Genomic DNA, 22,244 nt, shown 5'->3' on the forward strand with positions numbered 1-22,244 from the left:
AAAAGCCAGCCTACACTACAGGCTGAACGAACAGGAAGACTGCTGGAATGACAATTCTTTGATTAATCCTGGATTTTTAAAGTGAACTCTTAAAACGTTGACTGCGTTTGGGATTAATTCCAAACATGCAGATCCATTCTTGTGGCAGACTGGAATGTGTAGCTCACATTTAAAACTTTGCAAGTGAAGAAATGTCAAACAACTTTTGAAGTGTATTCTGACTGCATTTAAGCATTCTCATGGGATCCCAACTACATTCTAAACGTTATGATCACAATCCAGGAAGAAATTAAATGTAAAGCCACTTGACTGCCATGGAAACCTATTTGGAAATTAAAACAACTCAAATGCACTTTGACTGTGTTCAGAGTCTTTCAGCTGCTGCTTGAATGTAGCCGAAACTTTCTGATTGTCCCTTTTAATGAGGCCGGACAATTCGTAGTATGCTGAATCACAGTAAAACACAGCTTGAACTTCATTCTGAATGGAGGAGTCACCTGGTCAGCATCACCTTGTCAATTTTTTCACAAGTTTCACAAGATTTACACGTCATGCCTCCAAGAAAGAAAAGAGCTGAAATTCAGAATGAGGACAGGGCACAAGTGCTGCAGCCACAAACCCTTGAAAACCATGACAACCATGATTGTTGAGGTCTGCTACAGAAAATGTTACATTCAGTAACATTTTGTTCTGTTTTGGGGACCATTCTTGCAGCGTTCGGGGCATTTGCGCTACAATCTAAGTATTCAAGCGACTTTACGTTTGACTTTATTTTCATTACTGCTGATTCCAAATAAGTGTGAGGCTTTAGCGTTTTATTTCGACTATGCAACATTTTGCTTCTAGATGCTTTTTTGCTGGTTTTAGCTTTTAGGTACTGTTTTGATAATTCTTGCTTTCATCTACTGTTCTGATTATATTGGCTTTTAGCTTTGACATTGTTAATTTTAGCTTTTAACTTTGGCTATGTTGATTTAAGTTTTTAATTTTACTAATTCTCTTTTGTTTTCCTTATTTTTGCTTGTAGCTACTGTTTAGCTTATTTTGGATTTGTTATGGTTTAATTACATTTAGTTTTTAGCTACAAATTTGCCCATTTTACTTTTATAGCTATAATGTTGCTCATTTTTAGCTTTTAACTACAAAGTATTATTTTGTTTGCTTTCAGCTAAAGTTTTGCTGTTTTTAGCTCATCCCTACAGTTTAGCTATGTTTAGCTTCTCACTACCAGTTAGCTACCATATTTTTTGGCCTATAAGTCAAAATTTTTTGCATAATTTTCATGACCTGCAACTTATATGCTGAAGCGACGTATTTATGGATTTTTTCCTTATAACCAATTTTTGTTTGAGATATGACTGTTTTCATTAATTCTGACTGAAAATATTGAACACTACCATTTTCAGCCGCTAGATGGCACTCGAGTAGTATGGAATGCCGTTTTGTCATGTAATAGGAAAAAGTGGCTATTAATGACACAATTGGCTTGCCACAGCGGTCACCTTCGTCCAGCTCACTTGGACTGAGACACAAATGTTGCACAAACAAATAATTGTTTTAAAGTGTTAATCTTGTTAAATTCTTCTTAAAGTCCTCCCGTTCACGCTCCAGCGGCCGCCATTTGGCAACCAGTCGATTTCTGGCACAACACCGGACCACATTTCTGGATTGTCAGCGGTGACACGTAACAAACGCGTCACATCAGCGGTGACGCGTAATAGATGCGAAGTATATGGCCAAGCGACATATTTATGGATTTTTCCACTATTAGACATATTTGGACTGATGCAACTTATAGGGCGGTGGGACATTTACATCAGACAATATGGTAACTTCAACTTTTTGCAAGGGTTTTTCTGATTTCAGCACTTAGTTACAGTTTTGCTGATATGTTTTGGTGATTTAAGCTTCTAGTCTGCTTTCAACAATTCAGTTAAGAATTAATTATTCAACAGTTTTTAACAAAGTATTTCAGCCTCCAGCATTTTCACAAACATATGCTAATTCTCTAGTTTTTCTTAATTTTATTACCACAGTGTTTCTCCATGAAGGTAGTCAGATTATTTCTGTCTGACTTGTGGAGAAAAAGAGAGGGTGAACATAAAGTGAGGTGTCCAAGGATGTGGCGATTACTCACAAAACCACTCCACAAGCTGCCAAACACTTCAAGTTGTTTTCTTTTCTCTGTGAGTCATTTTTGCTTCCTCCTTCCCTGCGGTGGTTCTTCATGGGAAGAAGCTGCATGCAGGCTGACAGTCTGAAGAAAGACAATCAACAACCTGAAAACAAACCTTAATATAGATACAGTTAACATTTAAAAAGTAGTACGTTTTCAGGGCTGCAGCCGGCTTTATCAATCAACCTTTATTTATACAGGTAAATCCCATTGAGCCTCGAGGACTCATTTACAAGAGTCATTTACAAGGACTCATTTATATTATTTGATGATAGCTTTGCATGAAATTCCTTGCAGCTGTTTAGAATCTGTTTTACTTTACAAGTTTTGCTTCCACTCATTATGCATTTTAAATACAACGTATCTCAGAGGTTTACTTTAAGAAGATATTCCAACGAAGACAAACAGAACCCAAATCTTTGTGGAGACCTCTGCTGTAGGAGTTCTGCTGTGATCAGGTTTCCTTCCCTTCATGCATAAAGAGTGCAGCAGGTTTGCTGTTGTTAGCATTTAATCTTGTACAGAGTGACTAAAACATTAGTGATAAATGAAGTGTCGCCACAGAAACTGTAAGCCCTCGTTCCTGCTTAGATTTGTTCTAATTGCTGAACTTTCTCCTCTTTCACATCATCTGTTACCAAATTATAAGAGTCCAATCGGAAAGAGGTGGAGAAGAGGAGAGGAGGAAGGTGACGGGGTGGGCATAAATCACCATGCTAATAAATTGAAAAGCTAAATGACTTCTTGCCCTGAGCATATATCACAGAGGCAAACCGAATGAGGTCTTATATACCCTGGAGGACAGAGGAATGCTTCTGTTCATAACAGTGATTTGTGGATGCCTCTTGTGGCTGCGAGCGCCAGAAAATAAAGCCAAACTTGGAGCGTGCTCACTTTTTACATCAGGGTTAAGTAAATTAGACGAATAGCATTGTGTGTAAATGTATTTATCAGTATAATATATATATAAAAAAATGAAAAGTCAAATAAAATAAAAAACAGGAATATTTTTTGTGGCTAAATGTTTTGGGTAACTGCACTCTGAAGAATGAAATCAACATTCAGGTCATAAACTGTTATAGTTTGGCCCTGACTGTACTTTGTTTCTCTGAGGCGTTTTTCTATCTGGTCATTAAAGTGTTATTTGACCATAAAGCTGAAATAATGAGAGCAAGTATAGAAAGCTGACAAACCACTGATACAATGACTCCACCTGCTGGACTGAAAGCTTCGAGCTCTGAGGATTAAACAGGTTCTCTGCTTTACCTATGAAGAGTTGAGGGATTAAAAGTTAATATATTGAGATTTGATTATATATCATCCATCCGTCCAACAGTCCATCCATTTCACCCACTGTTTATTTTCCTGGTCGCAGGGGAACTGGTGCCTATTTCCAGCAGTCACTGTGCAAGAGGCAGGGACACCCTTGGACAGGTTTCCAGTCCATCACAGGGACACATAGAGACAAACAACCATTCCCTCTCTCACTCACACCTAGAGACAATTAGAGTTACCAATCAGCCTAACATGCATGTTTTTGGTCTGTGGGAGGAAACCAGAGTACCCGGAGAAAACCACGCATGCACAGAGAACATGCAAACTCCACACAGCAAGGCCCCTGGCCGGGATTCAAACCAGGGCAACCTGCTCGCTGAGAGGCAGCAGCTCTACCAACTGCACCACCGTGCCACATATGGGTATCATTCCTTGTCTAAATTATTTAATTGAAAATAGGCAACACATTTCCCAATATTTTTATTTTTCACAGCTAATAAAAACTAGTCAAGCTGAAGTGAATAAATGTTTTTAACCTAAAATCTGATTGGTAAGTAATTAATTAGGCCATGGTTGTTTGATTTTATTCTTAAATCGAAGATGGAATTTGCACAGTCCTGCATAAATCCTTTTGACCTGCTTGTTTAAGTTTATCCCATTGTGCTTTCAAATAAGATCCAGTCTGAGAATCAATCAGCTCAAAATGCGCTCAGACAAAATCAACTTCAGCAAACAGTGTAAAGAAAAGACACAAAGAAAATCGACAGGAAACACAAAACCATTTGTTTGAGTGGTATGAAAGGAAGCCATGCTCGTTAAGTGCTCAAATTAGTTTTAATTTTAAAAAAAGGAAGATTTTTAACATTCAATCACAAAAAAATCTTACTGTAACTTCAATCTTCCTTTACAATATCATCATTCTTACAAATAAACTGTGAAAGTTTTGTTTTTAACTTCCAACATTCATTTCAGTATCGAACACCATTCATATCTGTTCACGTAAGGCACTAAGTGCAGTACAAGGCAATAAGAGTCTCGTAAATGTTAGAAATAAAAGTTTACAACAAAATAAAGACATAATGACTCCACTGCAGACTTTATTAAAAATCTGCATATTTCAAACATCACAGTATAAAAATATCACTAATATTTTAAAGAAAAACAATATTTTGTTTCCTAGCATCATGCAACTTTCACTTGGACTAAACATTTTTTTACACAAACTTAAAAAATAAAACTTTTGTCAGCTTATACTTTTTGTCTTGAGAAGTATAACAACCCTGTTCACATTTATCAATTTTTAATCAATTTAACAACTGTATGTTATAAAAAAAGACTTTATATATATTTTTTTAATGATCACATACTCACAGAAAGTATAAAAACACAATGGACACTAAAAAAAATAAAATCAACCGCTGATTTGATGCATCATCTTAGAAAATGTATTACGATATTTTCCACCGTACACACCGCTCTGTCGTTTAAGTCGCATCAGTCCAAAAATGTCTAATAAAGTGGGAGGAAAAACATAAATAAGTTGCTTCGCTGTATAAGTCGCATCTATTATGCGTCACCGCTGACCACCCGGAAACGTGGGCCGGTGTTGTGCCAAAAAACGATTGGCTGCCAAAATGGCGGCCGCGGGACTTTAACAAGAATTTAACAAGATCAACACTTAAAAACAATTATTTGTTTGCTTGAAATTATAGTAAAAGTGTTTCTCAGTTGAACTTTTCCTTATTAAATGCACTTTATTGGTCAAATCAGCTGCATTTCAAAAATTGATTTGTGGATGCTGGAGCGTACAGAGGGAGGACTCGCTGTGCATTTTTTCATTAACAAGATATCCACCTAAAAACAATTATTTGTTTGTTTGACATTATAGCAAAGGTGTGTCTCAGTTGATCTTTTCCTTAATAAATGCACTTTAATGGTCAAATCAGCTGCATTTTGCCTGGGCGGCGCGGTGAAATTAAGCTGATTTGATGTTTGCTCCAGTTCTGGAGCGAGACCAAAGGTGACCACTATGGCAAGCCAAGTGTCTCATTAATAATCACTTTTACCTATTAATGAGACACTTGGTTTGCCTTAACACTTGAGGGCCCTCTAGCGGCTGCAGATGGTAATGTTTAATATTTTTCATGTCAGAATGAATGAAATCATCAAATCTCAGCCAAAAATTTTGTTATAAATATGAGGAAAAAAATGTTTAATAGTCGCTTTGGTGTATAAGTTGCAGGACTTGCAAATTTATGCAAAAAGGTGCGACTTATATGCCGGAAAATACGGTAAGTAAGTTTAAAAACCTGCTCTTCAGTTTATGAAGAGTTGGAAGAACAATGAGCATTGGAAATAAATTACAATAATTTAGAAGGAAAGAGTGGGAGTGCCCTGTGATGGACTTGTGACCCGTCCAGGGTGTACCCCGCCCCTCGCACAGTGATTGCTGGACATGGGCACCGGCGACCCCCGTGACCCAAAATGGAAGAAGCGGGTAAAAGATAATGGATGGATGGATGGATTTTGCACAAGGCTTAACATGTTTAGCAATTCTTGTTTGTTCAACAGAGTGTAAAAGGTTTAAGGTTTGGGGAAAGCAGAGTCTTGTAAGACATTGAGGCAGTTCACTGTGATGAGTGCCCCAGTCAGGTGTCTCCACTGTCTGGTGACGGGGCTTTTCATCTTATCCAGGGCCAGATGCAGATCCTGGATCATGTCTCTGTAGCGGTCTCCGTAACGCAGACTCCAAGAGTACAAAAAGTCGTAGGCAGGCTTCCACATGGACTGAAAAAAAACAACCCAGGCATTATATAATAATGAGATTTAATAGTGTAATAAACTGTAACACATTTCCACCCAAATGGTACAAATTCTATCAGATCAGAATAATCTACAGCCATAGTTGTCAAACTGTGGTACTAGCTCCAGTGGCGATCTGTCTAATGAAAAAAATTTACTTTATACTTTGGTCTTCTGCACTTTGGTCAGGTGCAGACTATTTCTAGAACCTCTTGAGTGGTTAACCAATGCTCTACTGGCTAGTTAAGCAGCAGTCAGTTAGTGCCCGCAAGCAACTAAAGGTACAAAACTGAGAACATTTAATTCAGACTATCTCAAATTTGTATTCAGTTGTTTTAGTCCAGAAGACGAGCCGAGACTGCAGTGTGTGGTTCAGTATGTGATGCTGCTCTCAGCAGTGAAGCATGAAAATATCTTACCAGGCACCCCTTTGACCAAACATGCAATGGACAAGAAGATTGTTGTTGATTATTTTTATGATAAAACACGAAGAACTGAATAAATCCAAGTTCTGTGTTTAATCCTGATGACAAAAAAGAACTATAACTTGAAATAATTGTAAGAAGACTGTCGGTTTATGCCACTTTCAAATATCACTGTCATACTAGTGGGGCTTTGAGAACTTTCTACTTACTGAGGCAGCCCTCAGTATAAAATCTAGTTTTGTTTTTAAATGCTCATTTCAGTTTGCATGTTTGGAAGCTTTCTTGCTGCAGCACATGTGACTGAAATACCAGCTCATTAGTCTTATCGTTCACCTGAGATGAAAACACAACCACCCAACCAGGTTTGAATCACGACTTACCTGAGAACCAATTTCACCATTGTTCTCTCTATGCGGTGCTTCGTAACCAGCTATGTGTGAGCTGGACAGTTTTTCCATTTTCTCAGCAAGCTCCCGCCATCGGATCCCCAACTCCACGGCAGTAGACAGAATGACCGTGTTCTGAATGACCTTTGCCACAAGATGCACAGTGTTCATTTTCAGCAGCCCCTTGACAAAACCAACAAGCACAAATGAGCTGTTACAAAAACAATGAAAGTGAAAACAAATCACTTCAGTTTATTTTTGGAAATCCTAATGATAAATTAAATAATTAAGCCGGAAGTAAAAAAAAAAAAAATGCATGGACTAGATTTCCTACATCAATTTGGGGAAGGCTGTTTCGAACATTAGTAATAATGTGTAGGTGGAAGAAGGCGGCCCTGTTAACATTACATAGTTATGTGGGAGTTAAAGAACAATTCCTGGTGAACAAGAATGATGTTCAATGATGAATGAAGATTCTTTTCTTTAGTACCTGAGGCCATGTTAATGTCATCCAGAGTGACTGAATGGCTACACAGTTTGTTCCTAAAGTGCTCACATCAAATGACACCAACCTCTCTCTCATTTGTATTTAAAAGCAGAACATGACCAGTAGGTGTCATACAGGGTTTTATGTCTTCAAGACATGCTTGTAGTATTCTCAGGCTGCTGTTGTTACGCCATATTGTTTTACATTATTAGTGTTTAGCATATATCTTAGATCTTTTAGCGTACAGTTTGGCACTTGTTTAGCTTATATCTTGGTGTATAGCTTAGATCCTTATGTACTGTTTCTTTTTACACTTTATATTTTTGCTATTGTTGGCTGTAACTGAGACCCTAAGTGCATAATTTTGTTCCACCTCATGTACCACATGTGATGTGAATGACAATAAACTTGACTTGAACTAGTATGATCGGATTCACCAGGCTTTACTGATAAATATAACAAAGTATCATCAGCACAACAATATAAATTTATACCATGGGGTCTAATAATAATATATAGTGTAAAGAGTATTAGTCCAAGCACAAAACCTAGGAGAATTCCAAGATAATTCTGGTGTATGGATAAGATTGATTATTAGCACAAAAAAAAACTATAATCTGTCAGAAAATATGATTTATGCCTGTTTATAACAATTTCTATCATCCAAATATGATAAAGCCTCTGTAATAGAGTAATGTGATCAGTTATTTTGTGATCACTTGAGAAACGTTTATTATGGAATATATCATTATTTTATACCTACCAGTATTAGTTCATGCAGAAACTTTTTCCTGTCCTTATCAGTATGGCAATCTTCTTTTAACTTTTCCAGAACACTGGACACTTTATCAGCTTCAGTTTCAGCATTTCTACGTGTAATTGTGTCCACAGCCTGGCCTCTATACCCTAAAGCATCTGCAAAACTTCTCCAGCTTGTGATGTGTTCAGTGACCAACGTCTGGATGGCCGAATACATGTATGTCAGCTTCTTGAAGGGCACCGTCATGTTGGTTAAGAGGATCTCTGTGGTGAAGCAAGAATCAACACTGGTGAGGCCAATCACCTGATCCTTGGTAATGAGTCTGATATTTTTATAGTGAACCAAGCCGATTTTTCCTCTTAGGAATCCAATGTACCACTCTTTGACCTTGAAATTACCAACTGACCTGACAGTGTCTTTGGAAAGAAGCGCCACAGTGTCACCTTTGAAGTATTCCAGCAGGTAATCCACATAAGGCTGACGAATGACTGACTTCAGGGCAACACCATACCACTGAACATCCACAGGTTTGTTTGGGAATTTTGTAAAATCAGGATCACTTTCTTCAGGTATAGGCATGGTCTTTGCTATTTCTGTCTTTCTTTCCACATGCCTTGGCAACCTCTTCTCAGATCTGATGGGTGCTGCAAGAGGAGAAGGCACCTGGAAATGGGAAGTTGCTGAAGACAAGCTTGGTTCCTTCACTTGTACATCCAACACAAAGGGAGTCATTTCTGTGGTGCCGGAACAAGATAACGCAACTGGAAGATGCAAAACAGTCCCTACCTTGAGCCTTTTCTGTCTCACTTGTTTTACTTTATCCTCAGGTTTGATTTTAAACACTGAGCCTTTGATGCCAACCTCAACGGAAAAGTCATTCAGTACATCTGGCTTAAAAGAATGTTTACCCCAGAGCTGCAGCACAAGTGGAGGCAGGGTTTTGTTGCCCCTGCAGATATCTGAAAAGGGAAGCTTAGGTGGAACATCCTCATGACAGCAGACAACTATTACAACCTTGAAGGAAGGATGGATGAACCTCGGGCCATAGATGGCGATGGCAATGTGGCGGTCCAGGTAATCCCAAACAGATGTGGCAGGTGATTTTAGCACCATAGTCTCTGCAACAGCAATTGCAAAAAAATGTGTCTTTAAGTCCTGGAGTTTCATGTGCATCATGTTCTTGTGAATGTCACAGTTGCTCATTTTCACATATGGCCCCTCTCTTTTGTTGGACACCAGTCCATACACAGTGGTCATCACCTGACACTCCGGATCGTCCTTGACCTCTCCAGACAATTTCATCTCCACAGACAAACATTCCTTTGTGTTGATGTAGCTAAGGAGCACCTCTAGAAGTGGACTCATGGTTGTTATGTAGTTGTTGTTGAGTCCAGGAGGAGGGTCCAACATTGCTTTCAGTGTAACTTCCTGCACTTCTCCAGGGGGCACATATCCTTGGGGAATGTGGATGATGATTTTAGATTCTGGTAACTGAACTGATCCTCCTCTGTGGTCGATATTGGAGATAACTTGAAAGTTAGTGGCCTGGGTCTGAGACCATCCGGGGCTCTGGCTTATCACTTTTAAGTCCAAGCATGATCTAGTTAGCTGTCTGTGGCTCAGCCAGGCCATCTTATAGGCCTCTCTGTCATTCTTCAGCCACTCAAAGTCTGGGTTCAGCACAGGTTCAGGTGGTTTGAAACAGTTTTTTGGCACTTTTCTTTCCAGATCGTCCAAGATGTCTGAAGCACTTCTCCATCTGCCAGAACGATTACTCACTTTGTGCTTGTTTTCCAAAAAGTTCCCCACGTTGCCTTCATCAGAAGAAGTGCTATAGGCATCCTCATTGTTAATGTCCAGATGTCCTGTACTATCTTGTTTCCCATCTGATGTGTTGGAATCATGTTTGTCTGTGTTGTTGTGAACAATGTCATCAAGGAATGGGTTTGATTCAGATAATTTCTTCCAAAAGGGGTTTTGTATTTGAGATGACTTTAAAACTTCTGGATGTGAAAGCTGCCAGTCCGACGTTTGTGTCCTTCCTAGTAAGCCACCTTTGAAAAATGAAAGTTTGGTTGTGAGGTCTGTTAGATAATTTACAATACTGAGCAAATGTCTCATTCAATTTTTTTGGCAACCTCTTAATTTTATTCTTTGTTTTCAATAAACTAGACTTTCATGTTGTCTTTTAAAGTAGTTTACTGGTCTTTTTCAGCTTTTGAAGGTCTTTAAAGTTGTTCTTTAGATTTTAGCTCCTTTTATAACCTGATCAAGACATTGCATTATGTGCTGTAAAATTAGAAAACAATACATGTGGAAGAATAAAAGAAGTGACGGATCTAAAAGTTCATACAGTAGATTAACAGAGAATCTGAAAACTAGGTCTTTACAAAAAAAGAAAAAGCACACAGCAACGTTGGGACACCGGACCTGAGAGATCCATCCTTCTTCAGCTGATCGTTTATTGTATGCTAAGTTTAGAGTCAATAGCTCTCTAATCACAATGTTGGTGATAAAATCCTATTTGTAAAATTGTGCTTTATTGAATATTTCTTATATATTCAACTAAAGACATTAGACAAGTAATAATAAAAAAGGTTAAATCATGTCATCTGGACCAGTTTCTTTAAGTGAGAAACGTTTTGTCACCCATCCAGAGGACTTCTTCAGTCTGCAAACCAGATCCATCCTACAGGTAGCCTTCACTGCTGTGTTTCAAGCCAACCTCCTGTTGGAATCTCAAAAGTAGACTTTTAAACACAGCAGTGAAGGCTACTTATGGGACAGATGTGTTTGGCAGGCCGTAGACTGAATAAGTCCTCTGGATGGGAGATTAAACTTTTTTTCACTTAAAGAAACTGGTCCAGATGATACGATTTAATCTTTTGTTATCTACCTGTATGACTGAGCTTACAATCCTTTTTTTATATTAGACAAGCATTTAATTGTTTTTTAAAATTATTTATTTGTTTGTTTTTGCTTAGTATTTGTGGACCCAACACTGGTTGATCAACAGAATTTAGAAGCTCTTCTATTTTCTTAAATGACTCATAGCTCAGACTACAGTTGCCTTCCAAATGAAAATTTTCTGTCTAATATCTGCTCATTTTATCTGAAAATATGCAGAAAGTTTGTGGAAAAAGCAGACAAAGCCCCAAAAGAAAAACTTTGAAAAACCTCCAGAAAACTTGAGGGGCGACTGATCAAGACAACTTTAAGAGTTCAGAAGAAATTCTGTCTCCTTTGGAAGTAGAATATAAAGACATATAAGATGGACATTATGCACGGTACTGTATAAGTTGTGATATTTTGATTCTGAAACTGAGCATTTTACCTTTCAGGTTGTCACTGGTTGGACAAGCATCACTAAGATCAATCAGTGTGCTCTCAGATTTACTCCGCATGAGACTTCCAACGCGATGGAAGGACTTAGCACCTTCAGCTGCCATGTTTTCATCTGTAAACAACATCCATGTTTAGTTAAATTACCCCCTTACCTAAGTTCTCTATGTCACACAACAGGGAGAATAACATTACTTAACATGCCATTTTGCATCCAGTAGAAATGATATATATATATATTCTGCATACTGTTACAGCATTTTCACCAAATTAGCTTTTCTGCACACCTACACTTGGAGACAGAAATTATATTTAACAACGTTTTCAATTATGGTTTGTTTTATTTAAAGTGTTTTCCAATGGTGAAATGGAAAGGAAAAAGTACACAAAATTGCTTGGGTCAAATCGTTTAACTCTAACAAGTCAAGCAATTAATTAAATAAATGAAAATGTCTGGATTTTGATTATTGCATGAATGCAGATTAGCTAATATTTCCGTGGCTGTGTTGTTAAAACAGAATAAAAAAGCAATGATTTAAAAACAATAGTTTACCTAACTCTAACCCTAATATAAGTTATAAACTGGGAAAAATCCATTGTAAATCCAGTATGTACATTTTCTATTCTTGCACAAGTTGTCTTTTTCATTCTGGTTCAAAGAAATTAATCCATCTGGATAAAGAAATAACATATAAAACCTGTGGTTATGTATTTTTCTGTATTCCAGTTGATAAATCAATAAAACAACACGGTTTTGCTAGTTACTTACTCATCTATAAGCATGCACAGATTTTTACACAACGTGACAGACAACACTAGTCGGTACCTCTTGAACAAATTCCTGATGGTGTAATAATTGTTCTGTTTCAGGCATGTGTCCTTCAGGTCCTCAGGGCCTCCGTTAGGCTGAAACTGTTTCCAACTTTAGAAGAAAAGCCTGAACTTTTCATCCTGTCGCTTTTGCTTGCGTAAAATGACACAACCTATTCAAGAGTGGCGTCAGTGAGTCAGTCATTAATAATGTGGTTTCTTACATCAGTGCACAAAAACAGGTTGGTCCTGTCAAGCCAAGGACACACAGTTTGTTCTGTCAAAGCTTCTTGCTCTGATCAAAGCGCATCGGCCATGTCTTCAGGTTAAAAGTGCCTTGAGGAAAGACTGCATTCAATTGTTCCTAAACATTTCATTTGAAACCATTTTCACCACTCAGACCAGTAATCCAGTGAGTTCAATGGGTTGTTTTTTTTAAATATGATATTCATGCAGAAAAAAAGTAGGTCAGACACAGAATGACAAAATCTGAACATACATTTTCTGTTTGAACAGGTGTAATTAAGCCACTTCCTACAGTTTCTAACAAGAAAAAGCAAAAAATATTAAGAAAGTTTGGTCTCACCGTAAACACCAGATGTTTGTTTACTTCTTGCTGGCAGGGGAAGAAAAGGTCAACCTACAATAGTTTCTTTTGTTTCCCAGTGTGTTTCTAAAGGCTCCTGTCATGGAGCGGCTCCTCTCGGCTCGGCTCCGTCTGCAGCACGGAGCATTTTGGGACTGGAAGTTTGAATCGCTGCAGGCTCTCCGGCAGAGGAGTGGCTCGAGTGGGACGGTGACTGCAATACCCAGAATGCAACGCGCTGTTGACGCTGCTTCAGAACACCTGAAACTGAACGCTCCCTGTAGTTTCGATAGGAAGTTGACATTGGTGACGCGCGACAGAAACTGGCTCAGACATGCAGATTATTAGTGAACTCAAATACTTTTAGTCTCGGAAAAAGGTATGTGGGTTGTGTTAGTTTTTGCGGAAGTTGTTTACACTGATACAGGAGGTGAAGGTCAGACTCCTTTTGTAGAACTTTGGCAACAGAAGTTAAACCAACAAAAGATGTGCATGTTATAACCAACAACCTACATGTAAGTTGCAAAATATGACTTCTTCCCATAACTATGCATACATTTATACTGTTTTAAGTTGGCAGTTTTGTGTGTGTGTGTGTGAAATTAGAAAAATGAAACAGGAAAACAATTTATTGTGTTGACAGATTTATTTATTTTTATGCATATTTGTAGCTAACTTCTGCACACTTTGGGCTATTTTAATTATACATCATAGTGTTTAGCTCATTCAGGAGACACATGCTTTGCCTTCTGCTTTTGTTTTAGAAACTTAAAAAAAGTAGCAGGGGTGTCAAACTCACTTACAAAAGGGGGCCAAAATTAAAACCTTTTTCAAACTAAGGACTAATTTCAGAAACTACATTAACTCAAATCGGATACCCAGTATCTTTTCTTGGTCACAGGTTCCTCAACAAGAGCTTGATTGGTCTCATTTGATGTTCTCTGTTGTGCTTTCGACATCATAATCAAAGATTACAGAAAAATGTCAAGAGATAGAAGTATTTTACGTTTTACATCATCTTGGGGGGCCAGATAAGATGTCGACAAGGGCCACATTTGGCCCCCGGGCCTTGAGTTTGACACATATGATCTATAGTGTTTTGTCAATTCTACTTATGTTACCCTTCTGCTAATTTCAACTAGATATTTGATTCTTTAATCTTTGAGCTGCATTTTTCCTAGTTTAAATTTCAACAGACTTTAGCTACTGTTAGCTTGTTGCTAGCTTTTTTTTGTCACTTATAGCTTCAGACTACTGCTTTGCTACTTTAAATCATTTGCTATCTGTTGTTTATTTGCTCTTTTTAACTTTTTGCTAGAGTTTAGCTTCTTTTAGCATGAACAACTCCGTTTCAGCTCCTACAGAAAAAAGTTTAGCAAAGACATTTAGCACTCAGCATTTACACTGCTTTTTTTTTTTTTTGGCTGATTATTTTGAAAGCACTTTGGTTGAAACATAACATATTTTCTTCAACTAGATAAGAAAATTATCTCAGAGAATAGCAAAACAGGTCATTGTGGTGAATACCTGCATGGATCAGCAACTGACGTCAGTGTGCATAATTCAAAGAAGAAATAAAGAGCTATCATCATTGTTTCAGATTTCTGTCCCAGGATTTTGAAGCCTCTTTCAGCAGCAAGCAGTTCTAAAAGAATGCATTGTAGAGCTCCTGAGATTATGTCTTTTTTATTATTATTTTGGCTATCTTCAGCAGTCTATACACTTCACGAGCATGCCCTGCTACATAGTACTTTTGTCCACATATCAGTCCATTATCTTCCGATTGTTCTGGATTTGGGTTGTGGGGGCAGCAGCTTGAGCAGAGAGACCCAGGCATCTCTTTCCCCTTCCTCCAGCTCTTCTGGGAGGATTCCAAGGTATTACTAGGCCAGCTGAAAGTCATGGGTTCTGCGAGTCAGCAGCTCGTACGATCCTCCGTGGTGTCCAGCAGAGCTGGGAGCCGGGGAGATGATGCCCTGCCTGGCTCCGGGGAAGAGGACCGGGGAGACCAGCAGAGCTCCATCTAGCTCACTCTGAATTTTGTTGTCGGCCACAAAGCACAAAAAACGCCTGCACTTCAGCATTAGACCACGGTGTTGTCATTATTGTTTTTAAAATCTTTAAAATAGGTCCAGCCACAGCTCCGAGTTCCGTGAAATTGCAAATGGCAGATCAGTGTGAAAAGTTTCTGAACGATCCAGTGACTCCGCCCCCTGACCAATCAGTGACCGACAATGTTCTGACATCACATTTTGGTACCTACTCGGACCGGTTGGAATCACAGAGTCAAGGGTTCTGAAAAAAGGGACCGGTTCTACGTAACATTACTAATGGAAAAGCCTTGGAACCGGGCTGAGTCGAGCTGTACCGTTACTAATGGAAAAGAGGCAGTAGTGTCCATTGGCACCAGAAGCATTCTTAATGTGGGGGACACACTGGTGAGTAAGTCTGGGCTGGGGTCCTCCCCCAGAAAATTTTGAACATAGCAAATGCCATTTCCTGCATTCTGGTGTATTTTAACGGGTTGTTAAACATCTATGTTTACCTACATAAGTTAACACTTGATTCAATAACTATTTTAGAGAGCTCAGCACAAGAAGAAGTAGCGTTAAGCTAGCAGCGTGCAACACAGATGTGGTAGCTAAAATGCTACAAACATACCGTTCCGTTACATTACACAACCTAATAAACACTTTGTACAAAATCAGTTTATTGTTAACTAATCACTAAACTTATGCAACCAGAAGTTGTAATATATATCTACATTTAAAGCACACAAAACAAAGCACAACTAGCTTTAAGCATTAACCTTTAATTTAATCATTAAGCATACGATGTAATTATGACAAAAATAAATGGAGGATTTACCTGTGGTTACCTTCGTACAGATGAACACGCAGTACTTCCTGTTTATCACTGTTGTATTCAGCTGCTCACGAGGTCGGCCGCAGGGCTTTATCATCTTTTACATTTTTCCAGACTCATTTTAGGTTTTGGAAATGGAATAAACTGTATTCACCCTCTAAAGCAGGGCTAGTCAACTAAACTGCTCAGGGGGGCCCACAGTTACTGAAATCCAGCAGCTCACGGGCCGGACATCCAGTAATTAAAGTCATTATGTAAATAAACCAAGTTTTACAATGATCTGTTACCTTTTAAATTTATTTATTTTGTTGCATTGAATAATAAATGCAATAAACAAAACCCAGAACCGCCCCAAATTTTATTTTATTTTTTAAACTTTGTTTTCCATGAGTGCTGAGTTAAAATTTAGGGGTGCTTGAGCACTCCCAAAAAGAGGCTAAAATCACCACTGGATTATACAAATATACATAAAGTACACACGTAAAGACCTGCCACAAGAATCTGCTCTGAGCCGCCTTTATATCCTTATCAGTTCAGCCGAGTTCACAGAACTTGGAGGTGTCCTTGGCTGCCAGCTGCATGTTACAGCCTCACTCAGCTCCTCATCCAGCTCTCTCTGCTAACCCAAACATACGGTTCATGGGCAGAGTTAAGATTCTCAACCATAGCAATAAAAACATCCATAACCTTTGACCAAAAGTTTCCCAACAAAGAGATCTCAATGTCTTTTCTAAAAGTGTGGCAATATTCCACGTCACTAGAGCCAGTTTATGTCACCAGGTATCTGCACACTCAGGGCCTTTTTCTTGCCTGCCACTAGGCTTGCATCACACCTGACCTTGGGTCTCCCTGCAGGTTGCAGGCCCTCATAGAGGTGGCTGCCTGATGTTTATTTTGGGCTTGGAGCCTAGCCTTGACCACCAGATACATGTTTTCAAGCTCCCCCCAGGCCTGTCTTCAGAAGTGTGCCCTGGTTTCCCATTTCTGTGGTAAGGTTGTTGCATGTGGTCCTCTTTTATCATCATTCAACCTTTATTTAGACAGGTAAATCCCATTGAGCCTCAAGGACTCATTTACAAGAGAGACTTGATTTCAACAAAGAATGATGACAACAATGGCCAACAGTGACAACAATAGACAGTTATAAAAAGGCATACATATCTATATCTATATCTATCTATCTATATATATATATATATATATATATATATATATATATATATATATATTACAAATAAGATGGCAAAAATAGTAACAAACAGCTAGATTATAAGGCAAATGTAGAAAACTAAAAACAGGAACATGTCTGCATTGGTTCTTGCCAGGAGTCCAACAGATTCTTAAAGCCACTCAGAGAGGTCAAGAGCTTCAGATCTTTTTGTAAGATATTCCAGGAAACAGGAGCAGAGTAGGAGAAGGCCCCTTTGCCTAGTTCAGTCCGCACTGAGGGAACACTGCAGGTAATAATGTCCAGTCCAAATGTCCATGGAGGTTGAAGATGGCCTATTGTTAAATTGTTAACCTTTTTTTTAAATTCAGGGTCTTGTAGCATGTTGTTGTTTTTTACTATGAGTAAATCTTACCTGTCAAGTGTTTCAAAAATATGTTTGAAGCTATGCATTAAGATGCTGGTTCACTTAAGTATTAGTTGTGAGTGCTTGATATTTGTGGTAATATAGTTAGTGATACTTATACCTAGTAATATCCAATACCTTATACCATAATACCTACAGTGTGACTTTTGTTATACTTTTCACAAAATGCATACTAACACATTTAACACTAATTTACAACTTTTTTCATTCTTCAGCTGCTTCCTCCTGCAGGGGTCTCCACATTGGGCAAATGACTGAAGCTTTGGCAATTGTTTTACACCGGCTGCCCTTTCTGATGCATGCTGGGTTCGGACCGACAGCCTGTGTATTATGAGACCCCAACATTGACCACTGAGCTTCTGCATCTCCTACACCAGGGGTATCCAGTCTTGGTCCCGATGGGCCACTATCCTGCATGTTTTAGATGTTTTTCTGCTCCAACCCACCTAATTTAAACCAATAGGTGATTAATAGGCTTCTGCAGAACATGAAGTGGTAATTCAACCATTACCGATAATCAGGTCTGTTAAAGCAGGGAAACAAGTAAACCATGCAGGATAGTGGCCCTTGAGGACCAGGATTGGACACCCCTGTCCTACGCTTATTTGCCAGAATAAATAAAGAATCTATGTTGTAATATCAGGTCATGTAGGAGGCCTAATTTTATCTTGGGACCTTGGACAATCACCTACATATAAAACTGACATGTTCAGCATTATCAAAAACAGTTTTGATGTTTTGCATTCTCTATAATCAAATATATTTGACTTTATTTTTCCTGTTAATATCACCACATGCCCGTATGTTTTTAGAGTCAGCTGAAAACAAATGTTAATATCTACGTACTTCTCTTTGTCAAAACGTTTAATGCCGTGAATAATCGGTTATAAAAAGGCAAGAAAAGTTTTCAGATAACTCTCAATAGTGTCTTGTCAAGGTCTTCCTCTTGAAGAGGAGGCACACATGATGTGTCTCGAGTGTTTTAAAATTAATATTCCAAGTCACAATCCAAGTTTCCAGTAAGAAGGGGGAGAAGCTAGAGGACTTTGCCAAGGGATATGATTATGAATTTGCATAGGAAGAGGATAGTAGGAGAAGGAAGAGGAGGGCTAGTTTATTTGCCTCAGTCTTTTGTTTAAAAAAGCTTGAAGGTTCTTCACACATGTGTCATCTGGATTGGAGGGCAGTCTGGGTTTGGATGCGTTTGGCCTTCAAATATGACGGTCTGTAAAAGGTAATGAGCCTTCAGGTGCTTTTGGCCTTGAAAGAGGAGGACCTGCAGCAGGAAGCTAGATCTCATCAGCTTCATAATCAATGGTTCCTCTCTGTTGTGTCTTTTGATCATTAAAAATAACTTAAAGGATCTCTACCCACTCAACATCTGGATTGATGGCATGTGGGTGATTGAAGGAGGAGGGTCTCTGGCAGAAAGTTGGCTCTCAGCAGCAGTTTTGGAATGGGTGGTCCAGAGGACCAGATTTAACTTTTTTAGATTTTTCTGCCTGGATTATTGAGCATGCATCAGGAATGGGTGGTTATGTTTTGCTCACTCCTACAGATTGTTTTCGTCTTCTTATCCAGTAACTTCCAAAGTTGGTTCACTGACTGTGAAAAAGGTTCTGGAGAGAAGCAGGTGGATAGAGCCTGATGGAGTAGTCGCCCCTGGCGTTGGAGCTCTGCGTAAAACCAGCCATGGACTGTCAGGCCTTTATGGGTTTGGAACCCAAACTTTAGTCCACACACAGCTGTAATAAGTCTGAGGACAGATATGAATCAATTAAGGATGCACAGTATTATCAGCACGGTATCGGTATCGGCCAATATTAGCGTTAAAGTTAAATATTGCACATCGGCCCTTCCATCAAAATAACACCGATATAAAAAGTGCTGTTTTTGTTTGACAACCCAGTGGCAAGGATGCCTGCAGCGGCAGCACAATGTGATGTGCGCATACCTGATCTCACGGTGGAGAGGAAAATTCAAAATGTCGGCGGTGTGGAAGGTTTTTTTTCGTTGGTGAGGATGTTGGAGTCCGAAGATTTATGGACTGCGTTGAGCCTCGCTACATTGTCCCCAGTCTGAGATATTTTTTCTGACCTAACCTTACCCAAGTTACAAGCCGTCATTTCCGACGTCATTGAGAAGCTAATAGCCAATAGCACTTGGATGAGTTTTATCACAACATTTGGACGTCAAGCGTTAGCCCCGTTAGCATGATTAGTCTTACAGCACAATGGATAGACAAAAACTTTGAACTTAAAAAGTCTGTCCTTCATGCACAAGAGTGCAGAGGATCCCACACTGCAGCTAGGAACCTGGAACAAGCCTCCACAAGTGAGACAGCATCATATGTGACTAATGCTAATAAATAATATTTAACACTTTTCATTTAATATAAGTTAAAGTGCTATGTATATCACATGGCTGTTACTGAATATATGTCACCAGCTCTTACAGCTGTTGTACATTTTTTTATAGCAAATAAGCCTAAATAAGAGGGTTATGTTCTGACAAAGGAACGTATATAAAATATTGGTTGTCGGACAAATAAGTTTTAACATATCGTATATGAGCTAAAAATCCATTATCGTGCATCCTTAGAATCAATAAGAGCTTTTTGTTGAACCAGTTTTTCATAAATGACTTTAATATACAGGTTTTAGGAAGTATTTAAAATGAAACATGACATTAAGTGAAACATTAATAATGATTACAGAAAAATAAATGTGTGTATTTGGTATTTTTTATAATGCACATTAATTTTAAACAGTACAAGCTCGTTTTATTGACAGTTTATTCACTTCTTATCTTTATAGATCCTCATAAGTTCTATAAGAAGATAAATGTACTTTCAAATATTAATGCATTTCAGCTCACCTTGATATTATTGCATTAAAATGTAAATACTTTAGACTGAACAGTATTGCATGACATTTTGATATGAAATGATTTGCTCTTTTTGAATTTCCCAGGATTACCTGTTTCTATTCACTGAAATAAAATGAATCTTTTCATACAAAAGAACTGTGGAAAAGGACAACATTAAGCTTTTGAATTGTAATAAAGAATATTTAATTTGCCAAATCAAAGACTATAAAGTTGTTTGGCAGGTGTGTGTCAGAAAAGCAATTAATTCACCAGTTTCCAAACATTTCCCACTAATTATTATAGGCTAGTTTAGACATGATAACAGCTTTAGCAATATATAATTATTTTTTGTTTGTAAACTTATTTTGCCCATTAAATTGTTCATGATGAGAAAAGTTTTTTCCTTATTTAAATATTGCTTGTTTTAAGGTTTAAAACTTTTCTAAATTGATGTTTGTCGAACATGCTTTAAAAACACGTGAGCCAAATTAACCTTCTCATTTTGCACTAACAGATGTTCTAGTGTCACATCTGTAAAATGATCAAACAGCTTGAATCAGTAAAATAGATCTTCCATGCTGGAGCCTCGTTGATCCATGTTTTGTGTCTCAAGCAAAAATAATTCTTGGGCTGATCTCTTTGAGTAACTGTGCTGATTGTGCTTTTGCTTAAATCAGTTAAAAAAAAAAATTTACGAAAAGAAAGCAAGAAATATCTAAATCACGTGACGTTCTGAACGTCCAGTTGCCAACTTGCAGAAGCCATTAATCAATTAAAATAATTATTTGGAGGAATGCGTTTATTAAACGTGCCCATTTTATGTACATTTGAAGTGGAATATTATTTTAAGTAATTTCCATAATAACCATTCCCAGTATTTATGATAAACTGTGTTTTTGAAGCATTTAGTGCGGCTGCTTTCTATATTTTCTGCTCTTGTTGTCATCACGAGTCACATTTAATTCATTTCAACAATTTAACAATGTTGTTAACTGTTATGTTTTTACCATCCTAAATACTGCTGTTCTTATTTGACTACACTTATATTACACAGAAGTCGAGTCAGAATGAAACAGCGTGTCTTACCTCTCTGTACCGCATGATGGCGCCATTTGTCTTTTATTCATCGAGTCAGACATTTCTACTCGTGATTGAGCTGACTGTGTTGAATTATTTTATCAGTTCAAACAGTTCTTAATCAAGCTGTCTCCATATATTGAATTAAAATGTGACAGAATATTTAGATTAAAAAATGGTTAAATCACGATAATATAGATTGCAGCACTGTGGATTAGTGGTTAGCATTGTTGCCTCACAGCAAGAAGGTTCTGGGTTCAATCCCAGTTTTGACCTGAACTTTTTCTGTGTGGTTTGCATGTTCTCTCTGTGCATGCGTGGGTTTTCTCTGGGTACTCTGGTTTCCTCCTACAATCTAAGAACATGCATGTGCTCAGTCCATGGCCTCCTTTACAAAACAGATTTTTAATCTCAGTGTGGTTTGCCTGAGTAAATAAAGGTTAATAAATAAGATAAGATAGCACTTTATTGATCCGCAGCAAGGGACTCGAAACTCCATCTACACTTTCATTCATTTATTTGTTTATTTATTTACCAAACTCATCATTTATCTACATTAATGGTTGTATTATACAGATGGGCCTTTTTATTTATGTATTGCATACAGAAATAATTCATCCACCTTATCTTACTCTCAGCTCCGTCCCTCATTGAACCACATTGTGTGTCATGATCTGAGTATTTTAGTCACGTATTGATGGTTCGTTGAGTTCGTTTTCAAATGTGTTCTCTTTTTGTGTTCTGGGCTTCTTGTGTTTAAAGTTGTGTTACTTGTCTTTTTATATTATCA

At 38.1% G+C, this 22,244-nt stretch overlaps 1 protein-coding gene across 2 annotated transcripts; it reads right to left on the reverse strand.

Moving 5' to 3' along the window:
• Nucleotides 1-5,950: 5,950 nt before the first annotated feature.
• On the reverse strand, nucleotides 5,951-20,762 carry macc1 (MET transcriptional regulator MACC1). 2 transcript variants are annotated; one of them, XM_037677026.1, is made up of 6 exons: nucleotides 13,050-13,179; nucleotides 12,480-12,636; nucleotides 11,646-11,768; nucleotides 8,315-10,365; nucleotides 7,059-7,247; nucleotides 5,951-6,238 (listed from the first exon to the last, which is right to left on the reverse strand). In XM_037677026.1, the coding sequence occupies exons 3-6, from the start codon at nucleotides 11,758-11,760 to the stop codon at nucleotides 6,035-6,037; spliced, it is 2,559 nt and encodes an 852-aa protein (XP_037532954.1). In that variant the 5' UTR covers nucleotides 11,761-11,768; nucleotides 12,480-12,636; nucleotides 13,050-13,179; the 3' UTR covers nucleotides 5,951-6,034. The 2 variants fall into 2 exon arrangements, with proteins under 2 accessions (XP_037532954.1, XP_037532952.1); XM_037677024.1 differs by lacking the exons at nucleotides 12,480-12,636; nucleotides 13,050-13,179 and adding an exon at nucleotides 20,720-20,762 and having other exon boundaries at nucleotides 11,646-11,777.
• Nucleotides 20,763-22,244: the final 1,482 nt, after the last annotated feature.

The sequence above is a fragment of the Nematolebias whitei genome, chromosome 5 (assembly GCF_014905685.2).
Source record: "Nematolebias whitei isolate Nwh7 chromosome 5, NemWhi1, whole genome shotgun sequence".
NCBI classification, from domain to species: domain Eukaryota; kingdom Metazoa; phylum Chordata; class Actinopteri; order Cyprinodontiformes; family Rivulidae; genus Nematolebias; species Nematolebias whitei.